A 26,225-nucleotide genomic window follows, 5' to 3' on the forward strand; every position below is an offset into this window, starting at 1 on the left:
CCTGCCCCCCCCCCCCGACGTCATGACCACCAGCCAGCGGCGACCCGATTAACGGCACGATTCCACCAGGGCGTCTGTTACAGAGGGGCAGCCCACTACTATCGGGCACTTAAAGAAAAACTACATCTTGTGAGAAAAAGACACAAAAAAATAGTAAAATGAACTGAGATGTTAAAGAGAGAAAATCAGCGATGTGAAGACTCCCCCCCCCCCCCCCCCGACGTCATGATGACCAGCCAGCGGCGACCCGATTAACGGCGCAATTACACCAGGCGTCGCGTGCCGGGTGTGACAAAGGGGTTTTCCCCTTTGTGCTCCCCTTCATGCTAACCTTTGTGCTCCTTCTAATATAATTATATTTATGTTTATGTTAATAATTTAACTTTTATTAATGTTATTTAGCTTTTTGCTTTGTTTAAAATTATTTCATTATTGACGTTTAAATGTATTAGACTAAGGAATTTTACTTCCTGCTCATTCTGTTTCATTGTAAACCGGTTTGATATGCATTTTATGCAGGAAAATCGGTATAAAAAAAACTTAAAATAAATAAAAATAAAAAAAATATACACAGCAGCCCTTGCACTTTTGGAATAGTTTGCAGCTTTACTACTCCTAGCACGCATCAAAAGAAAATCTCTGAAACTCTGGGTTTTACTGTTACGCGCTTAGCACAGTTTTTCTGCTATAGGCGGTATATTTAAAAAAAAAACCAACCTTGTAAATAAAAAAAATAAGTAAAATACTTTGACCACTGAAATTTCAAGGGACTCGTTATATAACTTTATTTTTCTTTTCCTTACCTCCATCCTTTCTTCTTAATAATATTTCCTAACACGACTTCAGCCCTGGAAGAATCAAACACACACTTACTAAAGCTGAGTTTGGGGCAATAACAAATTGAATAAAGTTTCACTGTTTGGTATAATAAAGTTCAGCTTTCTTCCAGTTAGCGGTGGTAAAGAAGGTAAAAACCGTATGGAACTGTGGCCAATTATGTTCCACACACAAAATCAGTTCTTCCTGATCTGAAAGAGGTGATTAGTTAGGGCAAGTAAGAAGGCTGCCAGCTTAGATTTAAGACCTCCCCGCCCACGCCTTCTGTTAAAATAAACTCCATTACCCAAAGAACACATTATTTGAAAGAATGCATCTGAGAGCATATTTCATTTCCTCTAAGCCTTTTATCAAAAATATGCCTTTACTGCAATCCAGCCAAAAAGAAACTGCATTAGAGTACAAACCCTGCAATATTTGTCACGCTTGCTCCCTTTCTCCCTAAAAGATGGAAAAATTGAGCAACATGAAAACTCCCAGTGGCAAGAGACTTTAGTTAATGATGCACAAAATCTGGATCCCTTTCAACCTCAAGCACACAGAAGTTGAATTGCCTTCTTGTATAATACTTCTTCTTCACTTACTAACTTTATTAGAGAGACAATTTTGCAGATTACTTTTATACCAAACTGATAAGCAGAATCAGACACGGTGTCTAGTAAAAACAAGTTAGCAAGGCAGATCATGTGCACCTGTAGTAGCCAGCTCCAGTCTTCAAAAGACGCAAGCCGGTCTGGTTTTAAGGATTCCCCAAATAAGCAAAGCAACCTGATTGCTGCTAATGTAAGCACAAATATTGTGTGAACAGAATGATTTGTGGCCCTCAATGATCAGAAATGGCCATGGCTGCCCTTTGCCAGGGATGGCCAACTCCGGTCCTCAAGAGCCACAGACAAGCCTGGCTTTTGGGATATCCACAATGAATACCTACATGTCTTTCATGACCTGCACCATTGAAACTTGTAGAGCTGCCCAGGGTTGCTGTACATTCCCTTTCAAGTATAGATTTGTTTGAAAGCATGGGCCTTGCTCTTACGGATCTGTTACAGATGCATTATGATGATTCTAAGAGGCTCCCAGGAGATCCAATTCCTTTTTGGCTGGTCAGCTCTCTATCCATGTTGATGGTGTAGGAGCCTTAATTGCATAATTTATTTGGAGTTCAGAGTACAAGTAATAGAAGAATGGAGTTTACTAGTTCAGTGTGGACGTACCGATGTCGTTGCATTGCAGCTTTCATGTATATTAGCCAGCATTTTTTCAATAAGCATAGGCTATCTAATTTACTATTTAAACATGTGGAAATAAAAGTCAAGAGCAACAAACTGGGACTAAATCTAAACATATCTTGACTAGCTTTCGGGAATTCCTTGCCCTCCAACAGGTCGAAGCAAAATGAGCCGGCAAACGATGAAGCGAATGACAGGTTGCATGTCAGTGGTGATATAAAGGGGAAGGGGGCAAGGTGACTGATGTGTTACCATAGTAATAAGGCGGGAGAAAGAAGCCATAGAGTTTCCACCCAACGCATCCTCTGAACTGACCCACTACTGCGTATACAGCAGGGTAATCTCATCAACAGTTCCGATGGCTGCTGAAAAAAACAGAGGCTACGAGAACTCTAATAATGAGGGATTAGTTTAGATAAAAACTCTTATGGTATCAGGAGAAAAATGTGTTTCTATTACTAGCTGCAATGCTGGCTTTCTCTGCTCCTGCATCATTGCACAGAACCAGAAAACATTAACAGCTGTTGCTCAGAAGCTGTAGGAATGATAATGGGCTACCATCCTAGTAGAGATATATTAGTACCAGATGGGTATCTGGACATCAGAGCACTGCTTATGACAAATTGAATTAATGCATATCTCCTCATTTATTTATTTATTTATTTAAAAACTTTTATATACCGGTATTAGTATGCATACATCATACCGGTTTACAATGTAACTTTAAAGGTAGAAATTACAATGAACAGGGAGGGCGAACAAGGAGGAGTATACAAAGAGCAGGAGGTGGAGGAATTAAAGCAATAAATAAAAACTGCAACGGACTATTTACAGGAATATACAAGGCGTAGGCAAGATACTTGCAGAAGTCGGTGTACTTAATCAGGGTAGGCTTGTCGGAAGAGCCATGTTTTAAGTTTTTTTCTGAACTTGGCGTAACATGGCTCTAGCCTGAGAGTGGTAGGGAGGGCGTTCCATTGTTTAGGGCCTGCAATGGATAGTGCACGGTCCCTAGTAGAGGAGAGGTGGGCTTTTTTCAAAGGGGGAATGGAGAGGGTGCCTTTGTTGACAGTGCGAGTGGGTCGTTCAGTGCGTATAGGACGAAAGGGTTCATCCAACCAATTGGAATTGTGCGAGTGGATGGACTTGTGCACTATGGTTAGAATTTTGAAGAGAATTCGGGATGCGATGGGGAGCCAGTGGAGTTCTTTGAGTATTGGGGTAATGTGATCAGCTTTCCTTGAGTTGGTGATGACCCTGGCGATGGCATTCTGGAGCATTTGTAAGGGCTTGGTGGTGGAGGAGGGTAGGCCAAGGAAGAGGGCATTACAGTAGTCCAGCTTGAGGAAAGGGTGGCTTGGACGACGGTGCGGAAGTCATGATAGTGGAGGAGGGGTCTGAGTTTCTTCAGGATGTGAAGCTTGAAGAAACCTTCTTTGAGGATGGAGTTGATCTGTTTTTTGAGATTGAGTTGTTGATCTATGATAACCCCAAGGTCTCTTACTGTGGGTTGGGGTGTTATGACGTTGAAAGCTGGATCGTTGGAGATCGGTGGTTTGGGAGGGAGGTGAGGAGAGATAAGGAGCAGCTCTGTTTTGGAGGAGTTTAGAGCGAGGTGGATGTTGGTGAGGAAGTCATTGATGTTGGCAAGACATGTGTTCCAGAAGGCAAGGGCATCTGAGAGAGAGTTGTGAATGGGAATGTGAATGGGAATGGGAATGTCTTACACATTTATCTTACTTTCCCACCAGATCAATTTGTATTCAGAATAGGTACAGTGCCTTGTAAATGTCTTCACCCTCTTGTACATTTTTCACATTCTGCTTTCTAAAAAACACAAATCAAAATGCATTAAAGCAGGAATTTTTTTCGCTAGTCCACACAACCTACTCTATACTTTCATCATGAAAGAAGAATTATAAAAATATTCCAAAAGTAATTAAGAATCAAAAAGGACAAGAGGTCTTGATTGCATAAGTCATAACATCTCTTGGCTCAATACTTTCAGGAAGCCCCTTTTGAAGCAACAGCCATGACTCATTTTGGTGAAGCGTGCACCAGCTTAGCACAACAGGAGGGTGCGGTTTTTGCCCGTTCTTCTTGGCAGAAGAGCTCAAGCTCTTTCAAGATGGCTGGGGATCGGCTATGGGCTTCAATGTTTTGCCATAGATTTTCTTTTGGATTCAGGTCTGGGCCAATCAAGGACATTCACTTTCTTCTTGCTGAGTTTTCTCTGTTGCTGCTTTTCTTTGTGCTTAGGGTCACTGCCCTGCAGAAAGGTGAATCTGCTCCTCAGTCCCAGGTCTATGGTAGACCGCAAAAGGTTTTCCTCCAGGATCTAGCGGCACTTTGCACCAGCCACCTTTTCCTTCGTCCTCTTCAGTATAACGTTGCCACCACCATGCTGTACCTCTAGGGATGATGTTAGCAGGGTCATGTCACCTGGTTGCTTTACGCTACACATATCACTTAGTACTGAGAGCACAAAGTTCCACTTTGGTCTCACTGGATTACAAAACCTTCTCCCACATGCATGCAGTGTCCCCCCGGGCACATTATATAGCTTTTCTTCATCAGTGGCTTCTTTTTGCCACCCTCCCATACAAGCCATGTTTGTTGAGCCTATCTGCACAGCTACTCCTGTCTCTGCGGGTGCCGTGAAACCTCTCTCTAACCCTGCACTGCCCGACAGCATGCATGTAAGCTGAGACTTCAGCTAATCAGACAAAAAGGCTGTCCTAGACATGGATACTGCTCAGAGATGCCACCCAGAGAGAGCATGGCAAAAGGCCACAAGTACTTTAGAAGAAAAAATGACCACAAATCCATCCAGCCCAGCATCCTGGCAAGCATCAGGCTCTTAAGGAAGGAAGAATATTAGAAACAGGGCATGCATAGAGCACTTGATGTGCTGTCATAGCCTTTCATAAATTTGTCAAATGTCTTGTATTAATGTGCCCCACAAGTTAATGCAGTGCTGTGAGAAAAGGACCTTCTTAGTGTGTGTTAATATTTAATGCATGAGCCCCAAAAGGTTATGTTTCCCTTATGTAATGTAATGTGATTTCAGGTTGGGTTATGAACAATATAAGGTTGGTCCAGTCATTAACACACACATTACATGCCATAGTTGAGATGGCCCAATGATATGAAGAATTTGCTTTCAAGAATTATTTCTGAAGACTAAGTCTGGTCCAGTGGAAAAGGTTTAATGGCTTCAGACTTGCAAGAGGTCCTAGGATGCGAGTTAAAAACTTAATTTTACCATCAACTGTGTAACCCTGAGCAAGTCACTGAGGGCCCGATTCATCAAGGCCTTTTCCAATAGCCTGAGAATAGGGGAAAAGCTCTATGAACCAGGGCCTTAATTTCTACACGCTTCACTTCAATAGAAATAATGGTGTTCTTTCTTCCCTTTGGAAGCCTACGCACAGCAATGGCACTTGTCCATCTACCCTACAAGTTTCTCATGCACCAAACCTGTAAGCAAATTGTGAAGGACTGAAAGGCACTATTTAAATCCAAATGATGATTACGAGCTGGCGAATATAAAATATATATCTTTTTTACTTTATATTCTGCTCTATTCACAGCGCTAGGCAGATTACGGGAAAATATATACAATAGAAAGCGTCACATAAAACCAAGACACCAAAACATTTAACACCATAATCATATTCAAAACAGACAAGGGCAAACGTTAATAGCCACCACAATGAATTATGTTACATGCAGCTCCAGTATTAAGGCAGCGGCAACTCAAAAAGCAATCTAATGTGACAATACTTCAAGATCTGGGGAAAAAGTGTCACCAGTAGTTGCTATACTAGAGACGGTACCCTAGGGCATCTGACAACAGTCTCATCAACCAGTCCAGATTTAATAGTTGAATGCCAAGGTGAACATATGAGCCTGGAACCGTTTCCTGAAATGAGGTAAAGACGGTTCAGTTTTCAGAGCCTAAGGAAGTGAATTCCTAAGATGAGGACCCGATATGCCAAACTGACGTTCACATGACTCATCCACGCTGGCAATTCTCAGAGACAGATCGTCAAGCAAACCGCAAGCACAAACGTAAATTTTCAATACAGAACTGAAGCACTGATAGCCTTCAAGATTAGGGTGATCATCTTAAACTTCACCCCCTCTGCTACTGGAAGCCAATGTATCTATTATTTCATTTATACTCTGCTTTTCGGTATTTCAAAGTGGGCTTACATTCTTTGAGCCTCATTTCCTGACAAAGAACAGGAGAAAAGCCTTAGTACATCAGGCCCTAAGTTTGTACTTGAAGTGACTTGCCCCAGGTCACAAGGAATGCCAGTGGGATTTAAAACCCTGGCTTGCAGCCCGCTGCTCCTCCACTCAACATCATCTCTGCAATATTAGTAGGATGTGTTCATACACTGAAGAACCTGTTGCAATGCAGGCAACAGCATTTTGAATTGGAGAGCTCGAATCGCGGACTGGGGTAAGCCAAGATACAGGGCACAACAGTAGTGATCACAAGCTACTGAACGACAGTTCCATTCAGGAATGGTTTTAAGTTCCAAAGAAGGCACATTTTAAAAAATGCATTTTTCACCACTGATTGAATGTGTGGTCAAAAAGCATACAACATCAAGCCTAAACTGTGTGCCTTCTTTCTAACAGGAATGGTGATGTGGGTGAATTGAGAGTAGGAACGCGGGGAAGTCGAATGATTTCAGTTTTTTGTCAAGTTTGGCAGTCACTTGGTCTGCTAGCCACTGTTTGCTTAAAAGCATGGGTTTTGTCAACCATCAAAGTGTCATCAACAGCAGAAGCAATAGGAAAATAGAACTGATTATCATCAATGCAGAGTTTTTATTCCATGCCAAGACTGGCTAGAACCGGACATAGTAGAAAAATATAGTTATTAAGTAGGGTGGCCGAGAAGGCTGAGTCCTGTGGGACACCTGTGTAAAAGGGAAACGGGCTTGAACTTACACTATCTAAGAGAATCATTTGGAAACAATCCTGCAAGAAAAGACTTGTACTTTAACATAGATCACCAATATCTGATTTCTTTCTCTCAATGCATGAACCCATACAACCTCTGTTTTCCCCCACATGGGAAAGGAGCATGCTGGGGGAGAACTAAACAGGAAATCTTACATGCTCATTTACTTGTGAGAATGGACTACAAAACAGTAAGATGACAAAACCTATTTTGGATAAGTAGTGAGATCATACAAGTGGTCAAGCTCTATAGCTGTCTATTGGGATGGATCCTTAGCAGCGTGAACAGGAATAACCGGGCAGACTAGATGTGTCAGATGGGTTTTTTTTCTGCCATCATCTACTGCCTTACTAATATCTTTTCAGTACAGATCAGAAAATTCCATGAAACTGAGATACATTTTGTCATCATAGCATGTTGGCCCCAAACACCAAAGAATAGTCCCAATATCAAACATAGGACTACAAATCCCATAATCCCCTGGGAAAACCATTACAATAACAGAAATGAGCAAAAATGTCTTATCACGTTTCAGTAGGTCAATTCAAAATCAATACTGCTTCTCCAGAGTTTTGGTACTTTTAGTGAAAATGAGAGCTAGTGCTTACTTTCCTGCTGCGTAGACTTCCGCCGTGTCAAACAGGTTGATCCCATTATCATATGCCAAGGTCATCAGCTGCTCTGCCATCTGCAAAGCCAAAGTTGTGATGTTTATGCTTACTGCTACTCAAAACATGCTTAGCAAAGAGAATCAAGCCACAACACAAACTATACATGAGCTTTGAGTTCTGACACGAATCTGATCTCTCCCTGTACATCAGGCTTTTGGTTTTTTTTTTTTTTTTTTACTACTGTTGATTGATGATAAATATTGACATTGCTCTTCTTTGTTCTCCTCTCCGTTTTTACAAGGACACAATGAGAGAGAGCAAGCGAGAAACCGGATAGTGTGACTTGATAAAACAGCCCTAGATTAGGTTTATAAAGACCTGATCTGCAGGGGTTTGCAGAAATAAATCCATAGCCCAGAGCACCGGTCTACAAGGGTTCTACTATTCTGCGATTCTTTTCCAGAATTAGATCAAGCACAGAATTATGGCAAGGCCACAGCATTTTAACATTCTTCAGAGTTGATGGAGCAGCTTTGCTGCATGAAGACGCCATGAAAAGGCCAGAAATCTGCAAAGAAGGAGAGTGGAGGGGAGGTATGTGTGGATGTGGGAGCTTGGCTTATTTACAAAATATTAGGTAGTGTTGTTTCAAATCTGAAGCATGAATCATTTGAGAAGTTATCTTTGATTTGTGCAAAACACTAATGAGAACAATTAGATTTAAAAAGTAGGGTAAAAAAACAAACAAACCCCAAAACAAACTGCTGATCCAACCTAGTTACCTTTTCCATAACAGATAATGCAATAAAAACCCCCCCCAAAACTTCTCATGACATTATATAGTTGGAGGATGAATAACCAATTGCATAGCTTTTTGCTACATTTAAAAAATATTTCTATTAAAAAATGGATTTCCACCCCTATTAAATATGGCATCTTGGCATATCACATTCTGTTATGCCTGCCTTAATGCCCAGTCCATCAGCTTTCAGTGCCCTCCCACTTTCACGTCTCATATTTCTTGCTTCAGCTATGCAAGCAGCGTACTGAAACCGGTTTCCTTTTGCCAGCTCACTGCAAGATGGAAAACTTTGCAAGTTTAGGCACAGCTGATAGAAACTATTAACGTACTTTCTACCATATTTCTAGACCAACTTTCCGATTTTTAACTCAAGGTGATTGACAACATTTTTTTCAAGTATAAATCCCTGCCCGAAAGAGTTTACAATCTAAAGGGGGTATCTGAAGCAATGGGAGACAGAGTGACTTGCCCAAGGTCACAAAGAGTGTCAGTGGAAGGAGCGGGGTTTGAAATCGCGTTTCCCTGGGTCTCAACTCGTTGCTCTAACAGGCCACGTCCTTCCCACGATAACAAGTTTTACCCCATCAAACTTGCACAAACGAGATGGAGAGATGAAGTTCCTTAAGTGGACTGAATGCCACAGAGGCAGGACTGGGCTGAAATCCGGGCCCACAATTCTCCAGCATCGACACAATCCAGAAACGGCTTTCACTGGCTCGCTGCCTATAGCTGTTTGTGTGTGTGTATACGCATCGGCTTCAGTGAGATTATCTAAGTAATATCTGGATTAAAAGAATGAACATTTGCTCTAATTTTATACACATGAAAACAAGCATGCAAACACACTGCTGCTGAGTTGGTCCAGTAGGACCCGTTTTGCCTCTGTGGGAAACAACTCTTATTGAATCAGGTACTAAGTCAGGAACAATGAAGTGAAAGCATTTCTTAAACTTTCTCACCAATACTTCACCATTTTGCATGCACGGAGGTTGAATAAAAGATGACTTACAGGTTTGCTGAAAAAAATAAGAGAGGGTTAGCAACATATCTTACCTCATCTGTGATCTGGCCTCCAAATGTCACCCATGTTCCTACAGCGTGTAAACAAAAAAATTCACTTGCTTGTCAAAACATTTGTTACAAAAATTTCCCGTTTATGAAAACATCCATGAAAGTGCATCCTCATTATAAGACCACTTAAATAATTCAAGTCTGCAAAATTCCTGAACTGCACAAATGGCCAAATATCTGATGATTGTTCAGCCTGTGGCAGGGTTTTTGTTTTGTTTTTTTTAATGTTGCAGACAAGAAGGATGTTCAGCTCTGTTCCACAGATATTTACTACTGTGCATATATATATTTTTTGCTTACTACAGAAGTTCAGTAAGCTGGTGGGCGGCCGATTTATCCGGGAAACTTTTCACGAATATTCGGTGGCACTTACCTACCACCGAATATCCATTGTTAAAAGTTAGGACAACTGTATAGCCAGAGAGTGCTATATTATAATATAATATAATATAGCCCCAACTCCTGGAACAACTCTTTCCTGGATAAACTGAGTTATTGTGTACAAAATCAGTGTGTTTGGCTAGGGGGGAATATTCAAACATTGTTTTTTCTGCAGGCAACTTCAGAGGCACAAAGCCTTTGAGTATCAACCTTGCAAGGTTTCTACATATTGCAAGGTCTCTGAATTACAAGAGCGTTGGCTTTTGAGACCCAACACAGCCACCCTATCAGTCCATCAAAGAGGAGAGGAGCTTCGGTGGAGTCGTACAAGTCATGATTTGTCAGTAGGTGTTGGTGACACTTAAGCTGTAGAATTACCTACCTAAACCAAGGCAGGAAACTCTTAGTCCAGATTTTCCAAGATTTCTGAAATACAAAAATAAATCTCAGATGAGTTTAACATGGCAAGCCCATGCAGAAGCACCACGATGCTGTCTGTGGTTAAAGAAAGGCGCTGTACGTTACAAGACGAGGCAGCTAAAGTCTGAGAAAAATAAATCTACACAAAACGCATCACCAGCAAGTGAATGCCATTTTTCAGGTACAGGCACAGTAGAGCACTTTTTATATGGAATATTTGGGACCACCCTTGGAAAATTCCTGATAAAATAATTTTGGATAACAGGAGATTTGCTGGATAACTGACCATATGAAACTAAGCGAAGTTTGGATAATAGAATGAATAATGAAACATGGGATAAAGTCTACAATTTCTTTTTTTTTTTTTTTGATAATGTGATTTATTGGGTAGAGCACACTCTGCTGCACTGCTTCAGCACTCTAGGCAGTAGAGGAACTGAACACAGACAGCACTTTTTGTAGGGTACGTGCTCTTTCTGCTGTATTTGTAAGATTAGAAAACCACTGTAAAATATTTTATTGTAAGTTTATGCTTTCACAATTTTCTTCAGATCACAGACGCCAACAGAAAATGTACAGTTCTACATGCACAAGGATATCAAAGCATAAAAAACTGCAGTGTTAGCACAATGTTACACTTTGGTAATATACAAATATTAGTGACAATAAAAACAACCGGCTCTTTGGCCACCCCTTCCCTCAGCAAAGACACACTGTCCTTCCGACTTATCTACGTGAACCATCAAATAAGGATTATAAGTTATCCACCCTGGCCTCTCAATGTTATCCACTGTGCATCAGTGCTCATCCGCTTATTTCTGAATTGGAGTACACACCAAGCCCTGCAGCTTTATGTGAATTCTTGCCATTTTAGAAGAGGTGGTTACTGTGAGTACGGGAACTGATCAATTGTACCTATTCGCTGTGTCGTTTATTTATAGACATTTGTTATCCCACATTTTTTCCAGCAGTGGCCTCAAGGCAGATTACAAAACAAGTTTTAACTAGCAGTTACAGTAGATTGGTTGAAGGTCATTTACAATCAGAGCTGAATCAAATTTACAAGGGATAACACTGAGAGGCCAGGGAGTGTAACTTATAACCCCTTACTTGATGGGGTTATAAAAGTAAGGGGACCACAGCTCTTCAGATGGCATGTGGTCCTGAACGCTCCATTACATCATTCCCGAATTATTCTTATGTTAGACCAATAATCTACAAAGACTCCAGTTTTCTTTGGAACCAATATAGCTGCTAGTACTCTGCACAGTCCCACAGATTGTAATATATTACGATTTGTTTTCCACAACAGAGTCAAGCAGCTCTAGAAGACCATTATTCTAGAAGTTTACAATACTTCCCTAGTTTGTACATTTACAATCTAACATGGTAAATGACAGCAGATCAAGACCAGAAAGCCCAGCCAGTATGCCTGCTCATCTCTCACTCTGCTTCTCTACTACTTTGAGAAGATAAGCACATAAATTCCCATACTTAAAACAATACCAGCTTCTCCTCCCATGAACTCTCAACCCCACTCCTATTGCTGCCCTCTATATCTATCCCAAATTCCTCTTCCATTGACAAATAAGAGTTGTTCCCTACAGTAAGAATGGCAGTTCTTAACCTTTACAATGCCTTTCACCTAAACAAGATCTAAATGTGCTTCGTATTCATGGGTCTTTAGAAGCATCTTGGAGATTGCTCCGAAGTAAGACGCTACAGCCAATGCCATGGAAATAACAAATTACCTCAACATCTTCCTCCTCAGTTATCTTTCAGCCGCGCAGTAACAGTGTACCAATGACGACCACAGCAAATCATTTCAGAGCATATAGGGGTCAAAAAGAGGGCATACACACCAACAGCAGGCAACCCCCCTACCAGTTTGTAAACTTGTTCTTCATTTTCATTAATCAACGTTTGGTTAAATCAGTGGGTGTTACGTGTTTTGTTAGTTTTGCAACCTAAGTGTCACACACACAACACAATTTGTTCTTCTGCCTCTCAAATAAAACCAGAAAGAATCAAGAGAAGAATCTCAAATTAACATTTCATTCTCAAATACAGATGCAAGTAAATTACATAAAATATGGCCCTTTCGATCAATTTATTTAGTATATAATTCTTTTAAAAAACTGTGGATTAGCTGACAGACCGGCAGTAAATAAAGAAGAAAGTGTAAGCTTTTTAAATACTTGCCTGACCAGAACAAAGCATCTGCTTGGTAAATTTGAAGTGGCAGAACTCACCAACCTTGGTAAATGTGATTTATACGGCTAGGTCAGAAATATAATCTTGAAAGGTCACTCAATTGCAGTTCTGCAACGATGATGCTTTCGGTATTGTTGACCTGAATCTTAGATCTGATAGAGGCGAATAGCTCAGGATGAAAATGAAATGAACCAGAAATATTTTATTTACAGACTTGGCAGTGGCACATGATGCTCTTCATGGAACATTCTGAAAACCGAGGCATCGGACACAAAATTATTTGTAACTAATGTTTTCCTTATTCAATATTGGACTAAGGGACTAGCGGGTAGTCACAATGAGTGCCCCAAACTTTGAGACATCCTCAGCAGGTTATGCATAAGGCAGCCAAACAACACTGAAATGTCTTAACCAGAAGAAAGATTAGTTAAAAAGATCTGAAGTGTGCCTCCACATGTACTCTGGGGTAATGGAAGAGTCCCTACCATCCCACTGTGCATGACAAGACTGAACCAAATAGAAAAAGGCAATACGCTGCGCGGCTCCACTATTGCATTGGGTTCTCAATACCACCCGAGAAAGATGCTCTGCCTCTAAAGTGACCGAAGAGGGCACATTTTCAAAAGCCATTTGTACGAGTGAAGAGCGATTTTCCCAGCTAAACTGGCCTGTCTGAAAAAGGCTCTGCTGGGAGCGGCTGGAAAGTCTGCATGCGGTGTACTTGGGTCTTCCTTTGGGCACATTTAGGTTGGGGGGGGTTACACACTGTCTGCTCTTGGCATTTTCAAACTTGCACGCACTATTTTACCCTGCCTCTCTGGCACACCTAGGAGGGACGAATGTTTGCTGGCACTTTCCACACGCGCGGTTTACGCTGGCTAATTCTCACTCAACGGGAAACTTAACCGCACCCACGCCCTCCGCAATTAGATGGGCTATTCGACATCGCCCTTATGAGTAGAACGGCATCTTAACCAACCCAAAATGCTAGCCTGAGCGCCGAACTGCAAACCTGGAATACCGTTACAGTGTGTACAGCCCACCCAACCATGCCCCGCACATTCAAATTCTTCCACTGGGAGGCTCAAGCAGAACAAGGTTTTATGTGAGTGCTGGGAGTGAGGACACTCAGCTTACGCCCTCCTAAAAATACTTTGCCATTTCCAACGGAATTATTACTGGACAGAAAAAAAAGAGCTAGCCACCCGTCAAAAACATGAAATTAATTCACTTTTGAAGATCGTGATTTTTTTTTTTTTTGCCCAGCACCAGGGAAGTTCTGAAAGCTGAAATAACCAACACTCACCAGAGGTTCTTCCAGTGCAGAGGACAATTAAAGGAAAGAAGAAAAGCAAACTAGCCAGGGGAATAATAAAAATAACAGTTTAATTACAATATAAGCTCTGAGGAGGGCCAGTCCGCTGTGACAATTCAATGTAATGGAGCCTGGCCGTATTTCAGTCTGGAAAGCTAAAGCCAGTAATGGCTCCCCCCTCCCCATAAGGATGTGTATCATTTTTCATGAGCGAGGCGTCTACAAGGCTGCCAGTCCTGCGCTAGTGCTGAAGATGCAAAGAAGGCAACAACATCCGACGCCAGGCCCCCATCCCAGCACAGAACTCTTCTCCGTGCCCTGGCCTGAGAACAGAGACAGAGATAGAGGATTCAGTGAGAGGTCGTGATTTGCAGTTTTGTTTTACACAAATGCAGAAAATGACAACAGACAAAGACCACAATGCCCATTTTTCCCTCGGCTTACTGCAGCATTTGACTTATGGCTTTTACATAAGGGCAATTTTCAGGCTTCGAGAACCAGAGCTTCTTATGGCTAGCAGTGCTATAGAAATTATTTATTTAGATTTTTATATTCCACTTTTTGGCACTTCAAAGTGTACATCAAAGCAGATTTCATTCAGGTACTGTAGGTATTCCCCTATCCACACAGGGCTTACCATCTGAGGGGTAAAGTGACTTGCCCAAGGTCACAAGGAGCGACAGTGGGATCTGAACCCTGGTTTCCCTGGGTCGTAGCCCGCTGCTCTAACCACTAGGTTACTCCTCCACTTCACTGGTTAGCCTTGTTTTTAAACCACATGAATATAAACATATCTGATGAATATTCATTGTGGATATCTTGAAAATGTCTCAGGGACCAGTGATGCACCCTTACATGAGTCTGAACTGGAATAAGGTACCACAAACAAGCCACACCCAAAGCAACCAGTCAGGTCAACATAATGCTGATTTATCAACAAGGAACTGCTCGTAATCGCGAAGAGCTGGGCCCAGAGAACCAGGTTTTCCCACATTATTTCTTGGACTTAGTTCATGTATTCTGCGTTTGGATTGGAATTAATTAGTCGCCCTTCCAAACCCACGCTCAAGCAGAGTTATATTTCAGATACAGTCGGCAGGGTCCCTGCTCCAGAAGGCTTACAATCTTAGAGCCATACTTACCATTCTGTGTCTATGGGGAAAATACTTGGTAAATGACCCTCTAAGTATTTACCTGCGAATTGGCCAAGGTCTTGAGGAGTGTCACTGGGAAACATGGGATTGAGCGCTGGCTTCCCTGGTTCTAACTACTTCATAAATGGGGAAGTCATGGGCCTGATTCATTAAGTTGTTAATACACAAGTGGACAGTGAAGAACTGCAGGAGGAACTTGCGAGGCCGGGCATCTAAATGGAAGATGAAATGTAATACGGACACGTGCCAAGTGATGTACATTGGGAAAAATAAACCTAACTACAGGAATTCAATGCTGGGTGCCGTATTAGGAGTTGCCATCAAGGCAGTTTAGATTTACGTAGGCAAACACTAGGCTTCTGCCTAGGGTGGCAAAATTCACTGCCCCCCACCACCCTGCAAGCCTCCTGTCCCATTCTCTTTTTTCATCTAGCCCCCTCCTCAGGCCTCTGGATCTGGGTGCTGCTGTTCAGAGAAGGCAGTGTGCATCTGGGGGCCGAGTCATCCCCATCTCCCGCATGGAAACCTCAAGGGCGGGGCCGTGGTTTATCCAACGAGGGGCCACAGGCTGACTGCTCCTGGGTATTCGCTGCCTTCTCAGAACAGTTCCAGCACAAGAGAACCAAGGTCAGTCCATGCAGGAGCCAGGAGGTAGAGAGCAGGAGCAAAAGTCAAGGGGGAAGGGGGGGATTCAGTCCCAGATCTGCTGGGATGTAGGGTCTTCAGTAAACTGAGATCTGGTGGTGGGAGGAGAGAGGGGGTGCCATGGGACCCTTACAGATAGTGCCTGAAGGTGGCAGATGATAAAATCCATCACTGCACCCAGGAAAAAGACCTTGGACTCATTGTGGACAACACATTGAAATCCTCTGAGCTCACTGTGTGGCAGTGGTCAAAAAGCAAAACAGAATGGTAGGAATGAAGGAACAATTTGGAAGAGAATGGAAAACAAAATGGATCATCATAAAGGCTCTGTATTAATGCATGGTGAAACTATACCTTGAGGGCTGTGTGTAGTTCGGGCTGCACATCTCAAAAAAGGTGACGTGGAACTAGAAAAGGTGCAGATAAAAGGGGCCACAGAAATGATAAAGGAGATGAAACGGCTCCTTTATGAGGGAAGCTTAGAAAAGAGGCGACAGAGGGAATATAATAGAGGTTTATAAAATCGTAAGTAAGGAGGCACAGATTAACAGGGAATGGTTATTTACTCTTTTAAACAGTTTTAAGAATAGGGGACATGCCATGAAACTCAAAGGTAGCCGATTTAAAACAAATCGGAGAGAGTTTCCACTTAATGCACAATTAAGTTGTGGACTTAGATGCCTTGATCATATCCTTTGGCAATAAACATAGCTGGGTTTAAGAGAGATTTAGACAAGTCCATCGACCATTATTAGCCAGGTAGGACTGGGAAAGCCAATGTTTATCCCTGGGAGTCAGCAACAAAAAAATGGATCCAATGGGTACTTGTGGCCGGGATTGGTCACTGTCGAAGACCGGATGCTGGGCTCAGTGATACGACTCAGCATGGCACGCTCTTAAGCTTTTGGTTTTTTTTTTACAGAGACAGAATGGGAGAAAAGCATTAGTGAATCAGTCCCTACGAGCATTACTGGCAACCGTGGTCACTATCACGAACTTAGAGGTCAAGAAGCAGAAGCAGACAGTAAGCAAAGATTAACTTGAGGCCAGTACAAAGCCAACACATACTTGAAGCCCTTCATTTACAGATTTTCCCCAAAAATCTTTTATCAAAAGCGTCTTGGCTTTTTCAAACATAACTTGCTGACTTTCTTTTTTTTTTTTTTTTTTTGACCCAGCTCACTCAGAACCAGGGCAGGGATCTGGTGCCATGAGCCTTCAATCACAGCAACCTGGGGATTTCCCCCCACATTTTACACCAATCCTATGGCCAGGGGCCGTGCTCCAGGGCGTCTTCTGGACCCCTGAAAACCGTGGGCGCTAAATTCAGTCACTGAAGCCTCACACCACTGCCCAATGACCGACCACAGTTACCCCTCCCCCACCCCCCACACAGTATCCCCAGCCCCGGAGAGCAGATGACCGAGCCGGGAACTGAACTCTGCTTCCTCTGCATGGCCATTCTGTTGAGCTTTTATTCATTTTCACCCAACTTCTAAACATATCAACACCGGTCATGTTCTACTCTTAGTGGATGACTTAGCAGTGCAGAACAAATTAAAATGTGCAGCCCAGCAATCCAGAAATGTACCAAGTGGTTAAGATTGTAGGAGGGTTGGGGTTTTTTTTTTTTTTTAATTCTTTGGCATAGACAACTATATTTAGCACTGCCAGTGGGCATCTGCCTTCTGTTTTGGCTTTCTTCTTTGCTGCTTCAGTGGATGATAGATTTGAAAAAAAAATATTTCTTTTCAACAGGGAAGTTTAAGTACAAAACGATTTACTAGATACAGATATACTGATTGATAATTTTATATTCCCCTTCTCATACTAATAGGTACAGAACATCACCCCAGCTATAAATTTAGACGTTATTTTGCAAAAGCAGGTTTCTTGTTTGATTATTATCTTACTGCATATTTTTATTTCTTTAGGTACAAAATAATTTGCATCTTGAAACCTAAGGCAGCCAAGGTAATCAGTTAACAGCCGGTATATGCAGAAGCACAACCGGCCCAATTAATTACATCATCAAAACTACCACTGTGTACCTTTGGGAAAATACTTCACAGTATGGTCTTTGGTATTCAAACAGGAAACACCCTTCTGCTGAATGATGTTACCTTGCATACTAACCGTCCCTACCTCTCTATGATATAATATGATCCCCTCAGCAAAATTAGTATTTTATTTTATTATTACATAGCAACTGCCCATGTCTAGGTGATTTACAAATTACAATCACAGTTAAAATGAACAAAGCAAAAAGAAAAGGCAGATCAGATCATAACTCAAAGGAACACCAGACCACTAGCACTAGTTAATCAAAGACAAGCTTAAACAAATGTGTTTTTAGCATCGACTTCAAAGCCCTCATGGACCTCTTCCGGTTTTCACAATACAATCTAGGAGCTAGCTCCCAAGTTGGGGTACCTAAAATTCCCATTTTCAAAACCTTAACGCCATTATTTGTCATTTGACCAGGACACATAGCTTAATCTTGCTGTAATTAGTCTTCAACTGTATGCTCTGAGGCTGAAGCACATATTCATAGGAATTACCTTCCACAAGAACATGTACATTGACAGCCGCTACATACATTTCAGCTACTTTAGGCACTGCCTCGTTATTTGCACTTTTCTGTAAAACTTCACAGATATTTACATACATGAACTGCACTAAACCTTCACTGCTGTGCAAAATTAGTCTCTTTTAAACCTTTTTCCCTCCCTGCTGTTGGAGGGAAGGTGTTATTCACTGCCAAAAACAGGCTACACAGGGATCATAAAGCTTTCACAGCGTTCAGTACCACGGACAGCAGTTACAAACCCGGACAGCAGCTTAACCAACAGCGACTCAGTGCTCATTCATCGTCCCCATTAATACTACCATGGACAGTTTCTCCATCACTGATCCTGAACCAAAGGCAGCTTAGCTAGGACTAAAATTCAACATTCACAGCTCTGTGCCGTTTCCTATATCAGATATTCTAAATTTTTAACACCCAATGTGCTTAACCAATCTAAATCTCAAATGCATGCATTTCAACATGATTCTAGGATTACCTCAATTTAAAAGCACACACAAAAAATCCACATGACAGCTGCTGTAAACTGAAAATCAGATTCACTATACAATAATCTGACCTGCATCAACTCCTCTATGGACAAAGAGATGATATAGCATATTCCCAAATACTTCCCCCATACCTATATTTCATTCCTGGCTGTTTCATGCTGGAATCACTTGGGGATGGACCATTTTGCACTGAGAGTTGTCCCAGGCTCCGAGCAACTATAGCCACAGTTCTGAATTTAGTTCGTGCGCCAAGGCTAGGACTGCTAGCATTCTGCCTGTTAAGTCGATCTTCTGCACTCCGGGTTTTTAAACTGTGTTCTGAACATGCAAATGAAACCTGCATATTGTATTTTCTTTCGTTTTCCTTTTCAGCTGTAAAAATTGTTTCCTTTTCTTTTTTAAAGTTCAAAAGGGCTTTCCATCTGCTTGGTTTTCTCGTCAAAGGTAAATAAAATTCCCAATCTGAGCATTAATCTCTGATTTAGTCTCAGGGTATAAAATAAAAATTCCCGGCTTCACAAATCCACAAAATACTTAGCTAAACAAAATCTAACAAAGCAAATAAGCCAATAAATAAGAACTGATTTTATTTCCCATATTCTATCCTTATTACTTCAAAACACAGTTCCCACTTTTCTCCGTTGTTGAGTTACAGGGTTTCTCTTCTTCAGAGAGAGAGGGTGCACGTGGTATTACTGCACAAAAACCTCTTCTAAAAATTGTTAGCTTGCTTTTTAGTTGTTCAGAACCAAGATATCAAAATGTCAATTGTCACTTCCCACAGGTACAGCTCTGTCTGCACAGGCTTTCCCCAAACCACCTCACTATCTATGCAAACGATACCCAGCAGATTAAATGATCCAAAAAACTCTCAGCTCTTCCTAACGGTGCTGGCAAAATGTTTCAGTGCCCAAGCCTTCTTTTTATCCTTCTAGGATGCTTAATATCCACCCCAGGCAGGAAGCGCCATCTCCAGATACTCGAGCCTCTCTGAAGTGAAGCACACGGTGGAACTCCACTGACACCGCGGGATTCAGAGGCTTGCCAGAGTCAACTGGGTGACCAGTGAGCTGCACAGGAAGCAGCCGGCATTTCATTATTCAACAAAAAAAGGGGAGGGGTGCATGCTGCTTTCTTCACGGAAAGGTAAGTGCAGAGGCAGCTATTATTTTTACTCTATACAACACTGTTCATTAGTTACAGTGTCCCAATGATCTACCTATAGTATTGTACTCCCCATACTAGCACAGAGAGCCAACTTCTATTATTGTGATCCCATTTATATTTTATGAACTGCACAGTGCAGAAGCTATTCCCCCTCTACTTTAGAATTTAACAGGAAAAAGGAGAAGAGAGATTCAACTACAATTCCAAACTTTATTTCTTTGTATGGATCACTGACGGACAATTATGTTTTGCATTTGATGAACACAATCTCCGCTTCATAACTGGATAAACGTGATAGGTTGCAATGTCAGAAACACTGTGTGCCATTAAGTTTACCAGTGTCCCTCCAACTCCATGAACTGGCAAAAGGCTGATGAAAAGTTCTGTCATTAAAATTGCTATTCCTTGGATGAAAACAAATGCCAAATGAATCCTAAAACTAAGCGTACTTAAATATTAACAATGTATATCATAATTCTGCATAAATCTGAACAGGTTTATATAATAAATATTTTAAATAATATTATAATTGTGCATGTTGCTAAAATATTATTTGCACATTTTAATCTGCAAGGTTCCAACCTAAGGCTCATATTCACTTTAATATCTAGATTTAATCAATCAATGATGGAGACCTGGACTCAGCTTCCTGCTTTCCCACTTACTGTGTGAGCTTCAACAAGTCACTTAACCTCCCTGTGTGCAATCCCGGATTGCATAATTTTTCCAGAGGTTTACTTTGTTCAATGCTGTGCATGCAGACTTCTGAATAATAAATAATGCATATGTGTGTGTGTTCATAAAAACTGTTTTGCAGCTACAGTTTGTTAGTTGGTTATAAATGTACAATCTCACACAGTTCAGAGAAAAAGAATTCTAGCCTTCCTAAAATGCAAGATACTTTTTTTCTTCAGCTAACACAACACACTGTTTTAAATCTAAATCCAATAAAGATATGTCAGAAAGTTTCACACAGTTTATACTCCTGTATTTTTCTTCAGTGAAAAGAGGCCAGAAAATGTCTTTATAGCATCTCAAAACAGAAATAAGAAACAACCAAATTCAGTACCAGTGCTGGGCACATTTGTGCATACAACATAGACTGCACGTCATCAAAAGGTTATCAAGTTGGCACATCTGTAATGCATATAATTTGTTTTTTGGCTAGGCAGGTTGCTCCTGCCCTTTCTGGCTTATATTTCAATTGGAACCAGCCTGCATTGAGCTGTGGTGCCACGAGCCTCCATTCACAATTACCCAGGGATTTTCCTCCTATTTTATACCCACCCACCCCCTGAGATTCATTCAGACCTCAGCAAACAGTTCTCAGCAATTGTGAGACGTAAGGCTGGCAAGCTAAAGTATTACTGTTATGCCATGACCAAGACTCTCTCCCTCCCCCTCCCTCGGGCTGTGAACACTGCCTCTGCAGCATCCCCAGCCCTGGCAAAGCCCAGGAGCAGCCTTGGCCTGGTACCTCTGCATGGAAGTGTGCAGCACTGAGCCAGCCCCAAAGCATGCAATTTCAAAGAGAGGACTTTATCTATTTACTTACCAGGAAATCAATATGACACTGCAAATCTCTCATTTCTTGTATTAGAAAGAACCAGGAAAATGTCCAATTTTACAGAAATAGCCAAACTATAGAAACTACATCTTAAGTAGCTGGATTTTTAGAAAGTTTCCTTGTAATTCTCCAGCTTTCCTTATTGACATGCAAACCACAGATTGCTGTAGACAGATCATTGTGGCTAATGAGGACCAATTAGATAGCAGTACGGATTTATTTACATTTTTAGGTCACCTTTCCAGCAATGCCCACTGTGGTTTACAACATAACTAAACAAAACACAGTAATGCCAAAAGTATGATGTCATTCTAAACATTTTGTTTTGTTGGCGTGACTCAGAGTTTTTGAAAAAAGTAAAAGGGAAATACGACTTTTGTGTTGGGCGACTAATAAGACCTCGCCCCTCTGTAAGCCAGGACTGGCCCGATGGCTAATTTATTTATTTATTTATTTTTAATTTTTATATACCGGAATTCCTGTATGCAATACAAATTGTGGCATTTCTTCCAGCTGGCCAGGCTTAGTAGCTGCTACTGCAGTGGAAAAGCACACTTTCGTTCAAGGTGCATATGCTCAGATGCCGGGGCTGGGTAAAACAGCAGGAGCTGTTCTTAACAGACTTACTGGGCATAGGGATACGCATGGCAATGGGGCAGAGCCAACACAGATTTAGCAAAAGGAAGTCTTAGCTCACCAATAGATTAGAATGTTTTAAAGATGTAAATACACAAGAGTATCAGTCACTATTATATATATCTGCATTTTAAGAATGTAAGATATGCCAAACTGGGTCAGACCAAGGGGCCATCAAGCTCAGCATCCTGTGCCCAGCAGTGGCCAATCTAGGATACAAGTATCTGGCACGTACCCAAACATTAAACAGAGCCCATGCTTGTTTGCTATTATAATTAGAGTGTTATTTTGTAAACTGTCCTGAGTTATTCCTATAGTATATACAACTTTCTAAATAAATATAATACCAAATCCTGTGAAAGGCAGTGGCTGTTTCCTAAGTCAACTTGTCTAATAATTTATGGACTCGTCCTCTAGGAACTTGTCTAAACCTTTTTTAAACTCAGCTAAGCTAACTGTCTTAACCACATCCTCCGGCAACGAATATCAGAGCTTAATTGTGCACTGAGTGAAAAAGAATTTTCTCCGATTTGTTTTAAACGTGCTACTTCCTAACTTCATGGAGTGCCTCCTACTCCTTCTATTATCTGAAAGAGTAAATAACTGATTCACATTTACCCATTCTAGACCTCTCATGATCTTAAAGACGTCTATCATATCCCCCCCCTCAGTCATCTCTTCTTTAAGCTGAACAGCCCTAACCTCTTAAGCCTTTATCATTTTGGTTGCCCTTCTCTGTACCTTCTCCATCGCAACTATATCTTTTCTGAGATGCAGTGACCAGAATTGTACACAGAATTCAAGGTGTGGTCTCACCATGGAGCGATACAGAGGCATTATGACATTTTCCGTTCTATTAACCATTCCCTTTCTAATAATTCCTAACATTCTGTTTGCTTTTTTGACTGCCGCAGCACACTGAGCCAACGATTTCAATATATTGTCCACTATGACGCCTAGATCTCTTTCCTGGGTGGTAACTTTTAACATGATAAAGTCCCTCATGTGAGACCACTCAGGAAATTAAAAAAGTAATGGGATAGGAGGCAATGTCTTATAGTGGGTTGGCAATTTGTTAAGATAAACAAAGCTGAACTAAACTTCAGTTTTCCAATAGAGAGAGATGAATAGTGGAGTTCCCTGGGATATGTACTGCGATTAGTGCCATTTAGGATTTGCATAAATGATCTGGAAAAGGGAGTTATAAGTTAGGTGGTCAGATGTGCAGATGAAACAAAAATTATTCAAGGTTATTAAAACATGAGGACCTTGCCGAAATGGGCATCTAAATGGCAGATGAAATTTCAGATGGACAAGTGGAAAATGATGCACATAGGAAAACTAATTCTAAGTTTAGCTACACAATGCTGGAAAAATAATCTTGGAGTCATTATGGACAATGTATTGAAATCTTCAGCTCAGTGTACAGCAGCGATCAAAAAAGCAAATAGAATATTAGAAATGATTCAGAAAGGAACAGAGAATATCATAATGCCTCTATCAATCCATGGTGTAACCTCATCTTGAATACTGTGTGCAATTCTGATTACCCCATCTCAAAAAAACAAAAAAGTACAGAGAATGGCAAGAACAATGATAAAGGGGATGGAACGGTGCCCTTACGAAGAAAGGCTAAACAGGTTAAGACTCATCAGCTCAGAGAAGGCATGACAGAGGTTTATAAAACCATGAGTGGGATGGGAACAGTTTCTTACCCTTTCAAAAAGTACAAAGACTAGGAGACACTCCATCAAACTCAAAGGGAGCAGATGTAATAAAACTATTTTTCATTGAATGCACAATCAAGCTTTGGAATTTGTTGCTGGAGGATGTGGGGAAGGCTTCCTGGAGAAAATAAAATCCATCAATAGTTATTCGCAGGTAGACTTGGGAAAGCCACTGCTCAACCCTGCGAATGAGCAACGAGGAAAGGATCCGCTCTTTGGGATCTGCCACTCACTTCCAAGTTATCCAAGCTGGCCACACTTGGGAGAAAGGATCCTGGGCTCCATGAAGCTTCAGTCTGACCCAGCATGCTCTTATGGCCCCCCCTACTGAGGAGTGTTGCTACAATGGATGGATTATGAGAAAGGTGGGTGAGAACTAACTGAGGATATTTTCCTGGCAGACATGAGTAGAGATTTTCATAAATTGGGGCAGATTAGGGCCAGATGTACTAAAGGGTTTGTCCCATGGGAAAAATTCTTAGTACAGCTGGCTCTTAGTGAGCTGGAATCCCAGGTGCAGAGGAAAGCTATTCACAGTAAAAAAAAAAAAAGTAAATAAAATGCTTTGATGTCTGTATGCCAGAAACAAAAATGAGAAGGCACATGAGGTCTCCTGAGAGATTAGCAAGCAACTTTTCCATCTGCCATGCTGACCATGAAAATTAAGTCTTAGTAATAAGCAGAATTTGTTGCTGACATCATATCAATGGATTTCCAAAGCAATTTAGTAAAAAAAAAAAAAAAAATTGCGGCTGCATTTGGGTGTTTGATGTTCTTATGGAAAAGAAGAGGAAAGTTCCAAGGATTTGAATTCACAGGGATAAAATATAATAAAAAAAACCTTGTAACCCAGGAGCATTTTCTTTGCTATGAAGATTTCCTAGTCCATGCAATAAAATCAGCACAATGCCACTTAGCTTTTTTAGTATCTGTGACAGTAGTCCCTAATCATCCACATTTAGTCAACGTTAAAGTGCTAGTTCCTTTCTTTATTTCAACATTATTTTATTTGCACATGGTCATGCTTAATCACATTTCGTGCATTATGTTGTATAATAAGGGGCAGCCTGCCTGTTGTTGGGAGCAGAGATTGCCAAGGGATTCTGGAAGGCTTAAGGTGCCCAGTGAGAGCCCAAGTCCTACGTGCATGCTCCGTGATTCACCTCAGAGCATACACAGACGATATCGGCACGTGAAAGACAGGCGGTTATGATTTGCGCGCCCGCTATCCTAACGCGCGCCCACCCACCCCTCCTGGGCGTACGATGCACTAGGGTAATGCGCCACGGAAAATTGTGCGTCCCTAGCGCCTCCTCTGCATCCGGCGCCCAGGAGACATGGCTGTCGGCGTGGGCCAGAAAAACGGATGCTCAATACACGTGCGGATTCTTCCGAATCCCACCCAGGAACTCCCCTTTTAACATTTACTCCTGACCCTGTAAGTGCACACGTGCTCTCGAGGTTTATAAAATAACACATACATGGGTACACGTTACTTATGCACGTGTGTGAATTTTACAAGTGCAGCTCCCGCGGATCTCTTTGAAAATTACCATAGCAAAAGGAAGTGCCCTAATTTATTTCTGTACTGTAAGGAAAATCACTGAAGTGGAAAAGCCCCACTTGGGCTTTATGTGAGGCACGTGTCTGGTTATATTAAAACATTACCCTTTCAAAATCTGCCTTTTACAGCACCTCAAAATGAAAACGTTCAGTATTTCCACTTATTTCTATATTCAAATCTTGGCAGAAGATTTTCAGATTTGAAAGCTGAGCGATAGTATTCGACTTGGACATTAACGAATGGAATGACTCATTTTCTTAGCATGAGAAGAATTCTTTTAAAAGTAAGAGTACCTTGCATGCAAACCATAATGTTACATGCTGAGGAAGGAAATGGGGAAAACAGCTTCATTTAATAATTTATATATTGCCTTCTTGGTTTACAACAACTGCCCAATAAACTCAAATAACAAATATAAAATAAAACAGTATAAAAAGCAAAAAGATACTAAATTTGTAGCTATATACAATGTCAATTGCCATTCAGGGCATCTGATACATCTTGGGAAATTTTCTTACACATTATGTAGAGGTTACTTGATACTCGGAACGGCCTTCTAGAGGTACCACAAGCTGAAATAAGCATTCTTGGGACATATGTACATAAGAAGTGCCATGCTGGGTCAAGGTTAGTATAATGCTGGGTGGACATGAGCAATAGCATGAGGCCTAGTCAGTTAGGTTAAGGCTGGCCAGCCTAGTCCCCTGCTTTGTGCCAATATGCAGGAAAAGACTTCTGGATTACATCATGAACAAGTTACAGTTTCCCACAGAAATAAAAAAAAAAAAGAAAAGAAATTATGCTTAGCACCTTCAAGGAAATTTGG

General features: G+C 41.3%; 1 protein-coding gene and 1 long non-coding RNA gene across 8 annotated transcripts in view; one reads left to right on the forward strand and one right to left on the reverse strand.

Moving 5' to 3' along the window:
- The window catches only part of LOC115076955, a 65,961-nt gene extending 45,094 nt beyond the window's left edge, over positions 1–20,867 (forward strand). For both annotated transcript variants that reach the window (XR_003852915.1, XR_003852916.1), the window contains 2 exons: positions 19,674–19,884; positions 20,517–20,867. This is a non-coding gene — a long non-coding RNA (uncharacterized LOC115076955). The remainder of the gene's footprint in view (positions 1–19,673; positions 19,885–20,516) is intronic.
- The window catches only part of KCNAB2 (potassium voltage-gated channel subfamily A regulatory beta subunit 2), a 124,378-nt gene that overhangs the window by 27,165 nt on the left and 70,988 nt on the right, over positions 1–26,225 (reverse strand). For 5 of the 6 annotated variants that reach the window (XM_029579005.1, XM_029579008.1, XM_029579004.1 and 2 more), the window contains 4 exons: positions 10,295–10,338; positions 9,514–9,551; positions 7,656–7,735; positions 804–848 (listed from right to left, as the gene is read on the reverse strand). In XM_029579005.1, coding sequence (XP_029434865.1) covers positions 804–848; positions 7,656–7,735; positions 9,514–9,551; positions 10,295–10,338 — 207 coding nt within the window. Of the gene's footprint in view, positions 1–803; positions 849–7,655; positions 7,736–9,513; positions 9,552–10,294; positions 10,339–18,869; positions 19,082–26,225 lie in introns of those variants that run through there. The other variant, XM_029579009.1, reaches the window with a different exon arrangement.

Source organism: Rhinatrema bivittatum, chromosome 15 (genome assembly GCF_901001135.1).
Source record: "Rhinatrema bivittatum chromosome 15, aRhiBiv1.1, whole genome shotgun sequence".
Classification (NCBI taxonomy): Eukaryota; Metazoa; Chordata; class Amphibia; order Gymnophiona; family Rhinatrematidae; genus Rhinatrema; species Rhinatrema bivittatum.